Source organism: Prosopis cineraria, unplaced genomic scaffold, assembly GCF_029017545.1.
Source record: "Prosopis cineraria cultivar Desert tree isolate PC_DT_omini unplaced genomic scaffold, ASM2901754v1 PC12, whole genome shotgun sequence".
NCBI classification, from domain to species: Eukaryota; Viridiplantae; Streptophyta; class Magnoliopsida; order Fabales; family Fabaceae; genus Prosopis; species Prosopis cineraria.
Genome location: NW_026555343.1, coordinates 41603106 through 41618478, shown reverse-complemented (window position 1 = coordinate 41618478; position 15373 = coordinate 41603106). Strand labels below are relative to the sequence as shown.

Genomic DNA, 15373 nt, shown 5'->3' with positions numbered 1-15373 from the left:
TTTTTTGGGTTTTTCTCTCTTATCCAAAATATAAATATTTTTTCTCAACTAATCTTTATTTAAAATATAAATAACTTAGTACATTTAATTTTTTTATTTTACTCTTTATATTTATTAATTTAAATTTTTATATAAATATGTTTCTCAATCATCATAAAACATATTGATAATAATTGATATTAGGAGTAAAAAAAATATATATATATTTTGATGAAAATAAAAAAATTATTAGCACGCAGATTTTCCTATTTATACGACGTAGTACATGGTAACTTCACCAAAGCCTGCTTCAGATTCGTATTCTTGTTCTTGGAATCAGGTATCAACTACTCGCTTATTGCTAAGCTCATCTCAAGAGTATGCCAGAGGATCCCGAAGAACCGTATTACTTTTTCTCTTCGTAGAGAGAAAAAAGAATTCGGTTTAAGGAGTCGTCTATTTATATCATTAGTCTTCGCATTTGTTGATTAGTTTGTGCAATGATTTATCTCTTGCGAGTCACCCACTTTCCACCTCATTTCTGTTTGTCTTTTTCCTTTCTTTCTGAGATACTTTAATCTACGCGCAAGATGATTGAGGTATATTCCTGAATTTCTTTCATCTTCTTCCCGTCTTTTTCAGATTCCATTTTATCAATTCTGCTTCGATGTTTTCCCCCATTGCTGGCATAACTGTGGGGTGAATGATATAAATATTTGAACCCAAGATTGGTGCTTGAAGATGCAAGAACAAGCTCAAAGCCAAGTGATTATCAGTACTAGCAATGTAAGATTCATTTCCCTGTTTTATGTCGTTCAGTTATTGGATTAATGGTTTCCTTTGCTCTTGTCGGAAAACTTAAGGCTTTATTGTTAGTTGTATGCAGAATCGGCTGGTGACAATTTGTCTGATTAACTATTGTTTGGTGATTTTTGTTTTTCTTGTTTGAGCGAGTCTTCTTTGTTTTTCTTTTTTAGACTTGTAACTTTGTGAGTGTACTTTGTCACCAATCTCAAGATCATTGTGGTTTCTGTTCGACATTAAAGTGCATGTGAGAGCAAGACGTCGAGTTGCCTAATCAATTGAATAAGTACCGTTGCTTTATTTCTCTTCCTATGTTCATCTAGGAGCATCTTTTAGATAAAACCTTTCAACGCTGGCACTCGCTGAAAAAGTCCATGGTGCTTGTTTCTGAGAGCAATTATTTGTGGTGTCAAGCTGCAGGTATTGTTTGCTGTGTCGGTTATGCGAAAAAAGTGTTATTTTTGTTCTTACTTTCCTATAACATGCCAATATTTGTTATGTTGTTTTTGCGATCCAATATTGCTTTTGTTGATCTATAAGTTGACGGCACACTTTATTTGGTGGTCATGGGTTGACATTATCTTGTCAGTTTGAAGTATATCCTTGACAGTTTTGCCTTGTTGCTTATTATGTATGGCTACTTCACTCCAATTTTTATGACATGCTCACTACAACTTACAAGCAAAATGATGAATTCAAAGAAGGAATTGATCTTAAAACTCATACACCATGCACTTTCTTACCATATGGCTATGCTTTTTTTCCCATTAGCTTCTGTAATCTGAAACTTCCTTTTAGTTCTCTGTTGCCTGGAATGCGTGAAGCTCTGTTGAAGCTCATCAAATATTAATAAAAGTGGATGCTTGCTTGAACCAAAATTATTCTTGCTTGCTGTTTTGCTTCCTTACGATAATGTTACAGTTTTGATGTTCAATTGCTGGTGACATGCAATTAAACTAAATAAATAAGCACATGTTCCCCCCCTTAAAATGTGATTATATATATATATATATCTATATTCTTTGAGAAGGATTTTACAGAATTAAAATTTTATCCTCAGTGTGTTTCAGAATTATCTCTAGCATTTGATGACTTGTTGGGTTTTATATATGAGGCGATCATTCATGTTAATAATTTTTGTTGGTAATTTCTTACAGCCATATACGTACCCTTTTACTTGATGTTTATATCCAATGGGTTGATGCATCATCAAGACTGTTAGTTTGCTTCTTTCCGGACTAGGGATTTTTGGTCAAGACATTAGATTATTAGCACTTGTATCTGTTCACCATTGGTTTGGAAGGGCTTATTACTGTGCCTGTCTGTTACTGTCTACCAAACTTGATGTTTCGTTCTCTCTCAACTTCAATTTTGTTCTTATTTTGGGGTTGAGCAGAAATATTAATATCTTTTCAATGTGCAGAACGGTGACTTTTGGTTTTTCTCATCCTATACCTGTTGTTTAGGAGTTTAAATATCTGTAATGCCACATGATCCAGTATCTGTTATTGTGTAACATCTGAAATTAGTGTTGCTCTTGTCTATCTTGTCAACAATGCATTGCTTGCTCTACGGTCATTTAAAGATATATTGTTCAAGTGTCAAGACTGCTTGAGGTCTACTTATTTCATTATTATCCTGCCTAAGTAATCTTAAATATATGTTCTAGTAATTTAAAGTATGATTTCACTCCAGTTGACTAATTCATATACGATAGGCTTTGTGTTAAATTAGCCCAAGAGACTTATTTGAAAGCTAGAGAGTATCAATCATGGTTCTTAGTTTGTGTGCACCATAACTGTTCTGTTTAGTGTTTGTGATAGGGAGGCTTGATAGCCCTGTAGCTTATTTCTTTGTATTTATATAACCACACCTGAAACATCCAAGTGATCATCATCCAAAATTCTGAATGTCAACCACTGTATGTCCCTCCCTTTTTCAAAGCATGCTGATCAGGATTTTGCAGCCCAGGTAGTGGGAAAGTCCCTGTCTTTTATGGAGCTAATCTGTCTTGTTGCTACAAGAGAAACAGGGGTTAAAATAAAATTCGTCCAGAATGTTGTCTTTTAGTCCACTGAAAAAAGAAATGGAAAAAAAAAAAAAGGTTGTCCACATTTTGCATGTGGTGATGACTGTTGCCTCACCAGGCACCATTCAAAAACTGAATGGAGAGGATCTGCTCGCTTGTTCTTAGTGCATTCTGTGTGTGCTGTTGCTGTTTTATTTAGTGCCTGTTGTAGGAAGGTTGATAGCCCTGTAGCGGATTCCTTCAAGTGTCAAGTGTATTGAATGCTTCTGGTGCATTTAAATAGGTATGAAGCAGTGAGGATCAGCATTGGTTCTGGTGCATTGTTTATTTGTGTCTGAAATTCTATTCAATTCCAACATGAAATCGTCTTGAAACTGAAGAATTTTACTTGTTGCTCTTGTATAGAAAATTTTGGGTCTGATTTTCTTTTCTGAGTATCCACCATTTTTTATGGTTGTGGAGTTTGTTAAATAGTTCTCAAAGAACAATCAGTGATTTCTTATATACATAAAAAGGGCGAAAATAAAGGTTCAAAACCATTATAGTATTCAATTAGGCAGCATGTGAAACATAGCATATTTGTTGAAGGAAGTTCATATTTTTCATTCCTTTGCAGTTGAGCAAGAAAGTTGCTGCAATAGTTGAATACTACAGAACATAATCCTGATGACAGTTTTGATGCTTCTAGGTGCTTTAGAAAATCATCAGAACCTGATTCTAACCCTAGTTGTATTGTTGGATTATGGTTGACACAGCCACTGCCTTTGGTGGATTTATTGAGTTGTGTTATTTGCTAAATTCCTTTTTTCTTCTTTTCTTTAGTGTATTTGGAATCATATTCCTTTTGACATACAATGCTTCCGTCATTGTGTACTGGTTTTATGTTTTGTTTCTCTGTCTTCTGTATTTATTTTTACACAACTGAAGGAATATTACACTTCCTGCTGGTGTCTCAGATGGAAGCACAAAGCTCTCAACATGCCCAAATTATTGAAATCAGTGGTGATTTTCCGGAAGGAAGAAGAAATCCTGGAGGAACCAAGATTTGTGGGGAAGCACCATGTGGATTTGCAGATGCTGGGTCCATCTCTAAGGATTCTAAAGAACGATCAATGTCAATGCGAAAGCTTTGGACTGCTGTGATTCTCTGTGTTGTTTTCATGAGTGTTGAAGTATTTGGTGGCATTAAAGCCAATAGTCTAGCAATTCTGACTGATGCCGCCCATTTGCTTTCAGATGTCGCAGCCTTTGCCATCTCCTTATTCTCTTTATGGGCTGCTGGGTGGGAAGCCACACCCCGTCAGTCCTATGGATTTTTAGAATAGAAATTCTTGGTGCCCTGGTTTCTATTCAACTAATATGGCTGCTTGCAGGGATTTTGGTATACGAAGCCATTATAAGAATCATTGATGGTTCTCACGAGGTGAATGGCTTCTTAATGTTTTTAGTTGCAGCATTTGGTCTAGTGGTTAACATCATCATGGCTTTGTTATTGGGCCACGATCATAGCCATGGACATGATGATCATCATCATGGTCTAGGCCATGGCCATGGGTTTACAGTGTCTACCCACCATGATCATGACCATCATCATCATACTGGTGAGGATCACAAGCGCCATCATCATGGTGAAGCAGGTCTGCAAGATGAGCATCATTATCATTCTCATGATGAAGATGAGCACCATCACACTCATGACAGTGCTGCTGAGCCACTTCTCGGTGGATCAAAAGGCAAACCACAAAAGAAGAAGCGATGGAACATAAATGTACAAGGGGCGTATCTCCATGTTCTAGGAGACTCGATCCAGAGCGTTGGAGTGATGATTGGGGGAGCTATCATTTGGTACAAGCCTGAGTGGCAAATAGTTGATCTAATTTGCACTCTTATCTTTTCAATAATTGTTTTGTTAACAACAATCAATATGCTGCGAAACATTCTTGAAGTTCTGATGGAGAGCACACCACGTGAGATTGATGCGACTAAGCTGGAAAGGGGTCTGTTAGACATGGATGAAGTGGTGGCTGTTCATGAGCTACATATATGGGCAATTACAGTGGGGAAGATTTTGTTGGCTTGTCATGTTAAAATCAGACCTGAAGCAGATGCAGATATGGTGCTGGACAAGGTTGTAGACTATATTAGAAGGGTTTATAACATCAGCCATGTAACTATCCAGATAGAGCGCTAGATTATTTGTTTGGGTTGGGTTAGTGATGAATTTCAAAGGTAAAGATCTAGTTAGACTTTCACATTGGGTCTTTGGAATTGAACTCAAATTTCTCTCTTGTGATGGTGAAAGATTTAAGCAGTATCTTGTATTGTTTCTCTTATCATGCAGTTCTAAAATTAATATTAAAAATTCATATATTTGTGACGTTTTAGTTGGAGAATTTGATATGAAAGGTCTAAAGAACTGCACTGAACTCTAGTACGTTAATTCTTCATATACGATTCTAGTGATACGGTAACTGCATGTGCTGGTGGTTGAAGTTTCTTCGGGTTGTGGAAAGTTTCTTCTCAAATCCTACAAATTGAATAAATGTAAAAATTCAAGGGAGCGGGACTCTAAGATTTTGGAGGGTGTCAACTTTTTTTTCTCTGTGGCGGTTTTTTTTTTTTTTTTTTTGGCAATCACTCCCAAACGATGGAAAGCAAACAATGAAATTCTCTTTCAAGAAGGTTTCCTTTCATTTTCTATTTTTCCTTCTTTTCTGTGTCGATCATTTAATTCTCATGCACATCCAAGCCCAAAACTCCTCTCACATATCCTTCAAAAAGTTACTTGAAATCTCAATCAAGACTTTTAAGTCTTAACCATGCCAGGAGCAGAGGGTCCTACCATGCAGTACAGTATGTTTTAGAAAAGAAATAGTGACAAAGTTGAAGGCATCACCACCACATGAGAATGTCTAGCTTCTGAGTTGTTCTCCTGATAGCTACCTTACCAATTCAAAGCGTTTGGTGCAGAATTACAGAACTGGCTTACCTCTTTCAACATTACATGTTCAGCGCATACAAATTTTCTGGCATCAATTAGTTAATCTTCATACTTCGTGGATAAGGTTTCCTGTCGTTTGGTCTTTTATGTGAAGATTCCCCAGTCTATGCTCATAGACATTTATGCACTTCGTGGTATAGATTTGTTTTAAATTGATTGAATATCTTATGAACCATGTAAATTTTATTATTTTACTTTTTTATTTTGAAACAGTTACGTTATTTTCTCCTAACCTGCAGAGGATCTGCATTCTGCACTAGATAAGTATTTATGGGTTAAACAAATTTATAAAGAAATGTATGAATATATCAAATATATTTTTGGTGGGGTTCATCGCTGTCATGGTTGTAATAAAACACAGTGAAGTTACTTCATTATCTTCGGTGAAAAATTTACCTTGGATCGTGTATGCAAAATTTGACCATCTTGTGAACGCTAGAGGACAAACATCATGTTTCGGAGAGAAGAATTTATCTGATTGTGTGGCTGAAGCCACAGCCCCAAGCCCAAAAGATAAGATTCCCAGGAATTCAAATGATTTTGGAGTTTCCAAATGAGGGCCTATCTATTCGGTGGAATCTATCTTCATCTCTATTAAATAAAATAGGGACCTAATCTCAGCTTGCTAGTTTATTTCCACAAACCTAGAAGTGATTCCCAAAAAGAGAGAGACTTTCACAGGCATAATGGATAGGGAATATACTCTATATTCAATTACTTCCTAGTTCCTACGACGTAGAAAGGTGATGGGTTTGGACACTGTCAAGATGATTACCGAAAGAAAAGGAAACTTGAGACGATATGAATCGCCTTATACGACAGAACAACCATGCTTGTGTGGCAGTGAACAGAGCGATAACATAAAATAGATTGGACCTTCAGTAGGTCGTCTTTATTAGGCTTTTTTTATGCAAAATTAGAATGTGAGGAAGATTTTAATGATTTTGTGTCATGTATTGTTTCTGGCTTTGACAAAAGAGATGAATGGATAGACAAGGCAGGTCTTTTGAGAGGCCAGAGATTAGGTTTCCATTTTCTTTGGTTCATCATACGAAGACGTGGCTCATTCTATACTAGATTATCCAAATCTGCTAAGTTTGCTAAGTCAACTAGGGTCCACCCTGTATTCACCTTATCAAGAGTGTCAAGTCTCATGTATATTGTTTAACCCAAAATATGACAAAATGCTTTCTACATTTTTGTCACCCCCTTTAAGGGTCCTGATCTGCAGCTTTATGCCTTCCATTTGTCCAAATTCCAAGTTTTATTCTTTTTCATTTCAGTCATGATGAAATCACAGCTTTAGATTAATAACAGTACTGTATAGTTCTCGTTAGCTCGCTGATTTTCCAATTATGAATGCTGTCTAGTTCTCATTAGCTTGCTTAAAACACTCATCTCTAACGTCACTTCACTAGGGAGAATCTGATCACTAACATAATCCTCCAAGAATCAAAGATCAACTAAGAATAAGGCATTACATTTGGGAAACGAAACCATCAGCAAAAGAGACCTAAAAGATAGAATAGAAGAGTTTTAAACTCAGGAGGAGTATGATATCCCGACACAATCAATACTCGAGTGGTAATGTAGCTGATGGCATCAGGCATCCCTCCAAAAACAATCAATTATTAGCAACAAGGCACACAGAAGCAGGCAATGCCTGACATGTCCATGCAACAACGATGACGCTCCTCTGTAGGCACCAACATTTGTGCTAATTCTGAAATCAATTTTTTTTTCCACTCAGCACTGGTTTGTGCAGTTTCTGTTTATTGTAATCATAATGATGGATTCTTCAAGCTTGAACAGATAGAAATTGAAGTCGTGGGTTTTTGTTTTTCTGTGTTAGTAATAGTATGCAACATCTCAGAGTATCCAAAGAGGTGAGCACGTACCTACTCAGTGAGGCTGAACATCAAGAATTTTATTCACAGAACACATTGACTACAGTGGTAGAGAAGATGCATTGAAAAAGAGCCATGGATGGGACCCACAAAGTGTTTTTTCTTGACATCAAATTCATCTGCAGCCGTGCATGCAAAGAAATACACATCTTAGTGTTTTGAGAGCAAGATGACAGTGAGGATTATCTTTCATATGGTCCATGTGGAAACAGAGTTTCAGAGAGGGAGAAGAATTAGATGTCAAAAACTGCTGATAATATAAAAAGGATTGAAACTGCGGGGCCTGATGATGACTATTGACTGGCCTAAGTTAACCAAACTGGGGTTGGCACTTGGCAAATGGTAATCACGTACTTTTAGCTGAATGAGGATAGTAAAAGCAGAGGGTAGATTATGACACATCGTGAAGCTCTAGGGAAGGTCCCTGATAATCTACTTGTTCTTCTTCAAAAAAAATTTTTTTTTTAAAAGATCAACAGATTCTATCTTCCTCCTACTCATGCTATACAAAGGAGGCTTAGCTAGTTTGCCCTGTACTTCCACACCCCATGTGCTGCGTAAATTGACGGGTGGGGTCTCAAGGCAGGGTTGAAAAAAAATGAGCCATCAAGAGAGAGGGAGAGAGGGAGGGAGAGTATGGGGAAACTGGGAAGTGACTCTTCATTAGACGAGCCAGTGACACAATCCATGGAAGCCCTTTCCAATGCTTTTTCCCCGCTTTGCTTCGCTATGCCCTGCCCCACTCTTACACGAGAGAGAGAGAGAGAGAGAGATCAATTAATTTGTCACGCCGAATTTATAGAGATTAGAGTCGCATTAAAAAAGAAAGAAAGAAAAGAACAGATGTGGATAAGAGACTGAGGCGAGAGTTAATACAATGCGCTCCCCTCCTTCATCTACGTCTACATATTTTTAAATCGACTATCTTATCCAACAAGACCCTGTTACCATTTTATCAATGTTTTGTATAATATACGCACAACTTACCTAGAAAAAATATCGTTGTGGGTATGATATGTGCGTGAGAGAGAGAGAGAGAGGAGATTTGTGTGTGTGTGTGTGTGTCCCACAACTGTTCGTGCCCTCTGCTGGGCAAAACTGCCACCCCCAATAATGCTTGGGACCTTGCAAACCAGACAACTCTCTCTCTCTCTCTCTCTCTCTCTCTCTCTCTCTCTCAAGTTCCCACCATCTCTTCACCGTTCTCAGATACATCATCAGCTACCGCTATGTCTCTTGTGAAGCAGTAACCCAGTTTGAGAGTTGAATATCCCACCTTTCATTTTTCACCAAAAAGCTCTCCATTTTCCCCCCTTTAATCACCAAAGATTTGACACAAATTACCAATTTTCTAATTATACCTGCCTGTGCCGTGAGTGGTGGCTGTTTCACTTCACGCATCGGCATTTATTATATTCTATATACGAGAGTCTCGTTAGCATCAGAAAACAAAAGAATATATTTGCGGTGCGGAAGAATAAAGCGTTTCCTTCTTCTGCCTCTTTAGGGATATCATTTATTACTATTGTTTCGTGAGTATCACTATACGGAATGTTGGTCACCAGCTACAGTGAGACCGAAATAAATTAAGATCTCTCTCACACTCAGTTCTGATGATGGAGAGGATTCAAGGACCCATCAATTCCTATGTATGTTACTTTCCTAGTTTCTTCTCTCTTCTTCACCTTTCATTTGCCTCCAACCCCATTTCTAGAATCACCCAAGTACTGCATTTACTCCCCTCAAAATGCTTGCATTAAATACTTTGTTATTTTCCAGCAAATACATGCATCTGCACTGGTTTATTGGTTTCCCTGTTGTGGCATTCTATTTCTGTTCAGATTTTCATTGCCCCACCTCTCTTTGGAGATCCTCAACCCCGAGCCTATTATTGGAAGCATTTACTACATTCTTTGCTTTTTTTGGGCCGGTCTGAAAATGAAATAAACAACTCTTATCTTTGCTTGTTCTCTATAACTTCTCTTGCAGTTCTTTGGTGAGCATTTGGAAGTAAATTGTTTCCAGCAAGGTTTCATCAGCACAGAGGATGAGGAACAACTTTATATATCGAGCTTAGAGGATGAAAAGATGCCATTCTTGCAGATGTTGCAGAGTGTGGGATCTTCACAACAGTTTTTCCCATTCGCAGAGGCAAATTTTCAAACCTTCCTAAGGCTACAGAACCTGAAGAAACAACAACAACCATGGGAAGACAAAGTTCACTTGCCCGGATTGGAGACCCCAATCCAAGCTAAGGAACTTGAAAGCTGCGTCACACACGACGTTGTCGAGATACACTCGCCAATGAAATCCCAAACCAACGAAGAATCTCATCTTCCTCCTCGTTCAGCCACAACGGTTCAGAAACAACAGACCAATCAAGCTGAAAATTCCAGCAGAGGCCCCAAACGGAGAAAGCGAAAGAGAACGAGGCCAGTCAAGAACAAGGAAGAAGTGGAGAACCAGAGGATGACCCACATTGCCGTCGAACGAAACCGGCGACGCCAGATGAACGACCATCTCAGTGTTCTTAGGACCCTCATGCCCCCTTCCTATATTCAGAGGGTAAATAACGACAAAATATTTAACCAAACCCAATTCTTCAAATTATCGTTTTCTTTCGCCTAATTCATATTAAAAATCCAATCTTTGGTCCTGACTCGAAATTTCTCAGGGTGACCAAGCGTCTATCATCGGAGGTGCAATTGATTTCGTGAAGGAATTGGAACAACTACTTCAAACCCTCGAGGCACAGAAGAGGATTAGAAAGAACGAAGAAGCTAGGTCTCCTTACGGAGAGACTGTGAAATCATCATCACTGAACAACGAAGAAAGAGAAGTAGAGCATGGTGGGGAAGAAGAAGAACTGAAGGAAGCAGAGATCATAGAGGTGACGGTGATTCAGACGCATGTGAACTTGAAGATTCGATGCAGCAAAAGACAGGGACAACTGGTGAGAGCCATTGTTGGGTTGGAAGATCTTCGGCTTAGCGTTCTTCATCTTAACATCACCTCCTCGCCGGGATCGGTGCTATTCTGTTTCAATCTCAAGGTATTAGTATTACGTCTCTCGCTCTCCCTCTCACTCCCTTCTTTTCCTTTCATATGCCTTTGCATTTTGTTGTTTTTTGAAAAGGAAAAAAATTGGTCAACTCATCAAAAGGGAATCGAGTCAGTGTACCGTTCTTCTTCGCTGTTCTGACTTGCAGCCTAAGCAAAACCTGGCTTCCCCATTTCCAACGATGTCAAAGATTTAAAAAATCAATTTTTTATTTATTCTTTTAATCTTTTCATCTCCTTGTCGGCTAGGTTGTACTTTTGAGGAGGTTAAGATTCTTTTATTTTTTAATATTTTAAATGTGCAAAGTAATAATAATAATAATAATAATAAAATTATATCATTTACAACTCATTTTCAAATTCCATTCCGTGCATAGGAGCTGTGTCCAATTTATCCAAGTTTAGCCTGCATAAATAAATATGATCTTAGATATCATGAAATTTTTATTAAAAAGAAAACAACTTAATACTTAATGTAAAATATAAAATTTCTAAGATATTGTCATGAATTCCGTATTCAAAGACTCAGAGTAAAATTTATAAATTTAAAAGATTTTTTATTTAATAGGTTAGTTTTTTAGAATTAAAATCTTTCTTTAGACTTGTAAAGGTTAAAGTCAAAAGGGTTACCAGGTACTAACCAATAAGAAGCCAAGTGAAATGTTATAAAAAGGAGGGAAGCAGTTGGAGATGTGGTTTTTTAATAGGGTGGTATTGTCATTATTGAATTGGAGGATCCCTCATTCACTAGCAGGGTTTTTAAATTTAAGGGCTCTTCAATGATTATTTTTTTAGAAAACATGCCACTGAATGAGAAGAGTTTTTTCAGAAAAATAGTTGGAGAAATAAAACATGCATGTAGTTGGTATAAAAGCATTGTGATGAAGGATCATTATTGATGGTGCAGATTGAAGATGAGTGTAAGCTAGGATCGGCAAACGAGATAGCAGAAGCAGTTCGTGATATATTCGGTACGATATATAACTATTAGGAGGATATATATATATATATATATATATATATATAAAAGCCGTGAGGTTGAAGAATAAAAGGACGAGGAGGAGGAAGAAGCAAATGGCATGCTTTGGAAGAGAAACGGGGAACACAGGGCACTCAAAATCTTGTCTGCTTTATCCACGTGAGTTGTATCTGTATGTACTCTCTTCAGTACAACAACAAGGATGGCGCAATCATATATATGTAATGCCCTTTCTTTCTGTTAATTTCATTGTTGTTATCAGAATTAACCATGCGTAATGTTAAGTTTCATATAAATATCATGTTTAGTTATTGTTTTGTTTGGTTGTGTCCTTTTTGGGGGACGGATAAGATCGATTAACTAGTGTGGTTAAGAAGGCTGCTCTGTCTGTTTTAGGATTGCAATATATTTTCAACTACATTATCTTATCTGCCAAATCTTTTAATCATACGTTTGAGCTTATTACTTCTTATCTCTTTCGAGTTTTACATCTTCCTTTGCGAAATTAACTAAGACTCGCAAAAAGAAACGTGTTAACTTTAATTAGGAGCATGTAGGATAGTTTTTCATGAGATAGATCTTCAGATTTAGTGGGAATATATACTCCAAGAATCACTTTTTTTTTAAGGCAACTTTCCCTTGAATATTTTGAAAGGCTTTGATTTCCGTTAAAATGCTTATTTCACTGAAATTACTTTGTTGCTCATTCAACATATTTTTTTGCAAAAACCATCTCCATAAAAAATTGCCAAGAAAATCAGGAAATTTGTTATGAATTTTTGTAGAGAAACAAATAAATGTATTATCTCAAAAATTGTGACGTGGCGGAATTGATTATGGGGATTGGGAAGAGGGCCCAGAGTGAAGGAAGACCCACCCTGAAAAAAGTAATGATTGGTTTCATAAACAGAGAGATGAGGAAGAGAAGGAATGATGCTCCCTTTTCAATTTGACTTTGGGAGATCTCCGTATTCTCTAAAAAGATTGTTTCATCATTCTCTTTAACATTATGCATACATTTTCTGCTTCTGTCCCCAGCTGCCCCCACAAATTACTATGCTTTCCTTTCAATTTTGTGCTCTTAATTTAATAATTCTATAATAATTAGTTTCAATCACTAAATCCCCAAACTTCAAATTAATGGAAGGATCACTACATCAAGAAGAAGCAGAGAAAACACACACCCCCACACACAGAGATGAGAGAGAGGGGAGGGTAAAAAAGTCAAAAAAAGGAATGATGGAGGGAGGGGAAGGCAACAAACGCCACAAGACATGGGCATCATCTGAAGGACGCAATTTAATATTAATTATTAAATGTAAACTTTTATTATTATTATTAATATTAATATAATGTTATGAGGTCGCTCTCGCTCTCCCGCATCGGTCAGAAGCCACGCCCTCCTTCATTACTCTGAGAGCGACCACACGCTAAACCCTCGCCCCACCTCCAAAACATGATCAAACAAAGACCCAAGTTTTTTTATCAATCTACTACTCAGTAATTCCTAATTTTTTTTTCACTACCAAATCCTTTAATTTTGAGATGATGATACTAAAGTTTTAAAGAGATCAATAATTAATAATAATTACATTTTCGATAAAATTTTTAAAATGAGTTGTAAACATTAATTCAAATAGTTATGAACAAAAATCCCAATTTTAAATTGAAAGTTATGTGTTATTCATAATTAAAATTCTTTACTTTATAATTATTTAAATCAATATTTGAAATATTTTTTAAAAAAATTGTGTTCTTAATTTCTTATTTAGGATTTAACTGTCCTTTTCTTTTAATTTTTACAACTCCTCACAACTGAAAATCGCAATTTATTTTTTACAAGAAAATAATTTATTTATAGTTTTTCAATAATTTTCTTGCGGTACGATTGCGGGATGGAAACGGAGCGATCATGAGCAGAGTCCTGTGATGTCATTGCTCAAAGTCTTCCGTCCCATTGTTAATTGGATTCCTATGCTTCTCTTTTTTTCTTATTTCATACTCCTTCCATTAAAAAATTAAATATTAAAAAATATATAATATTTTTAATTTTTTAAAATATAATTATTGTCTCTTTTTAAAAAAATATCCCTATTAATAATAATTTTATATTTATTGTGGGATATTTAATAAAAGTAAATATAAAAATATAGAATTAGTTTAAAAGTAGGTAACAATTTTATTAGCGAGTGAGATTTGATTAAAAATGCCTTATATTTTTTAACAGGAGAAGTACTATTTTATGATCAATCACCTTTATTCTTGTCTCTTGTAATTTACTCCCTTCATTTATATATATAAGAGAAAAAATTACTTTTTTTGTTCAAAAATATAAAATATTTTTTGAGGAGTTGAATGTTAAAAAATGTAAGGTATTTTTAATTTTTTGAGGTGTAATCATTGCCATTTTTTTAAAAGTCTCTCTATTGATAATGACTTTATATTTATTGTATGATGTTTAATAGGGATAAATATAAAAAAATAAAATTAGTTTGAAAGTAGATAATTACTTTATTAGGGGTGAGTTTTAGTTAAAAAAGCTTTATATTTTTGAACGGAGAGAGTATATTACATAGTTTAAAAAATTTAATTAACTATAATAATTATATCTAAAAATAAAAAAAATCAAACTAAAATTTTTTATGTTAGTTAATATAAGCTTGCATTAATTATTTTTTGTTAATGTAAACAATAAGAGGTAATTTAAAAAATATGTAATAAATGCTTATTAAAGTAAGTGATTTTGGGTTTAAAAAATCAAAACTATTTGCAATAAAAAATAGACTGGGTAAGCACTTTTTTTTTTATTGTTCACAATATCTTCTGAATAGAGAAAATTTAATGCACTGATAGTTACTAAATGTAAATAAGGAATTTAAATATTAGTTGATTATGAGGTATTAGTCTTTTCCCATTGACGGCGCTTGCTTTTTCGCCTTCATTTTGGATATTTTTTCCAATTTTTTAATGAAATTATTTGGAGAAGTTGGAACAGAAAATACATTAGCAAATTAAAATATAACTTATAGTCATGTTCCACGCAACTTATAAATTGTTTAAAATTTGTTATAAATAAATGGGACCCACGGCCAATGTAAAAATAAAATAGTGGTAATTAAATCCCAACTGTGCTTTGATATTCACATATCAGTGTTAAGGAAAATTAGTGTGAGATGATCGAAGTTAATCACCGGTTTACATAAAAAGATGAGCCAAGTTTCAGCTTTCCCCCATTAGTCTGCCGTAATTATCATGATTGATCTGTGAGACTGTGACTTACGAGTAATTAATTAAATAAGCTAACCCATCCATTCAGAGCTTTGACCCAGTTTCATAAATTTGACTATTTTCTTTCTTTAGCCAATTCTAAATCCGCTATTCAATAATGTGACAAGGTTTCATCAATATTTAATTTAACAAGAAAAAGAAGAGCACCTCGATAAATTTACGACCATCCTTACATTGGCATACTTAGAGGAATTTAGTTGACTTCATTAATGAAGTGTTTGGCACAATATATACATCAATCTGAAGAAAAAATAAAGAATGCTACAGGGTTTGGCATAATTATAGCATTTACGAGGAAGAGAAGATGATCGAGGTGGACCAGAGAA

General features: G+C 35.6%; 1 protein-coding gene and 1 pseudogene across 1 annotated transcript; both read left to right on the top strand.

Moving 5' to 3' along the window:
- Positions 1 to 359: 359 nt before the first annotated feature.
- LOC129288441 (metal tolerance protein 1-like) lies at positions 360 to 5196 on the top strand (annotated as a pseudogene).
- Positions 5197 to 8714: 3518 nt separating this feature from the next.
- LOC129288034 (transcription factor bHLH70-like) lies at positions 8715 to 12076 on the top strand. Its single transcript, XM_054924353.1, has 4 exons — positions 8715 to 9369; positions 9710 to 10285; positions 10395 to 10772; positions 11688 to 12076. Exons 1-4 carry the CDS (start codon positions 9334 to 9336, stop codon positions 11769 to 11771), a joined length of 1074 nt encoding a protein of 357 aa, XP_054780328.1. The 5' UTR covers positions 8715 to 9333; the 3' UTR covers positions 11772 to 12076.
- The last annotated feature ends 3297 nt before the right edge of the window (positions 12077 to 15373 follow it).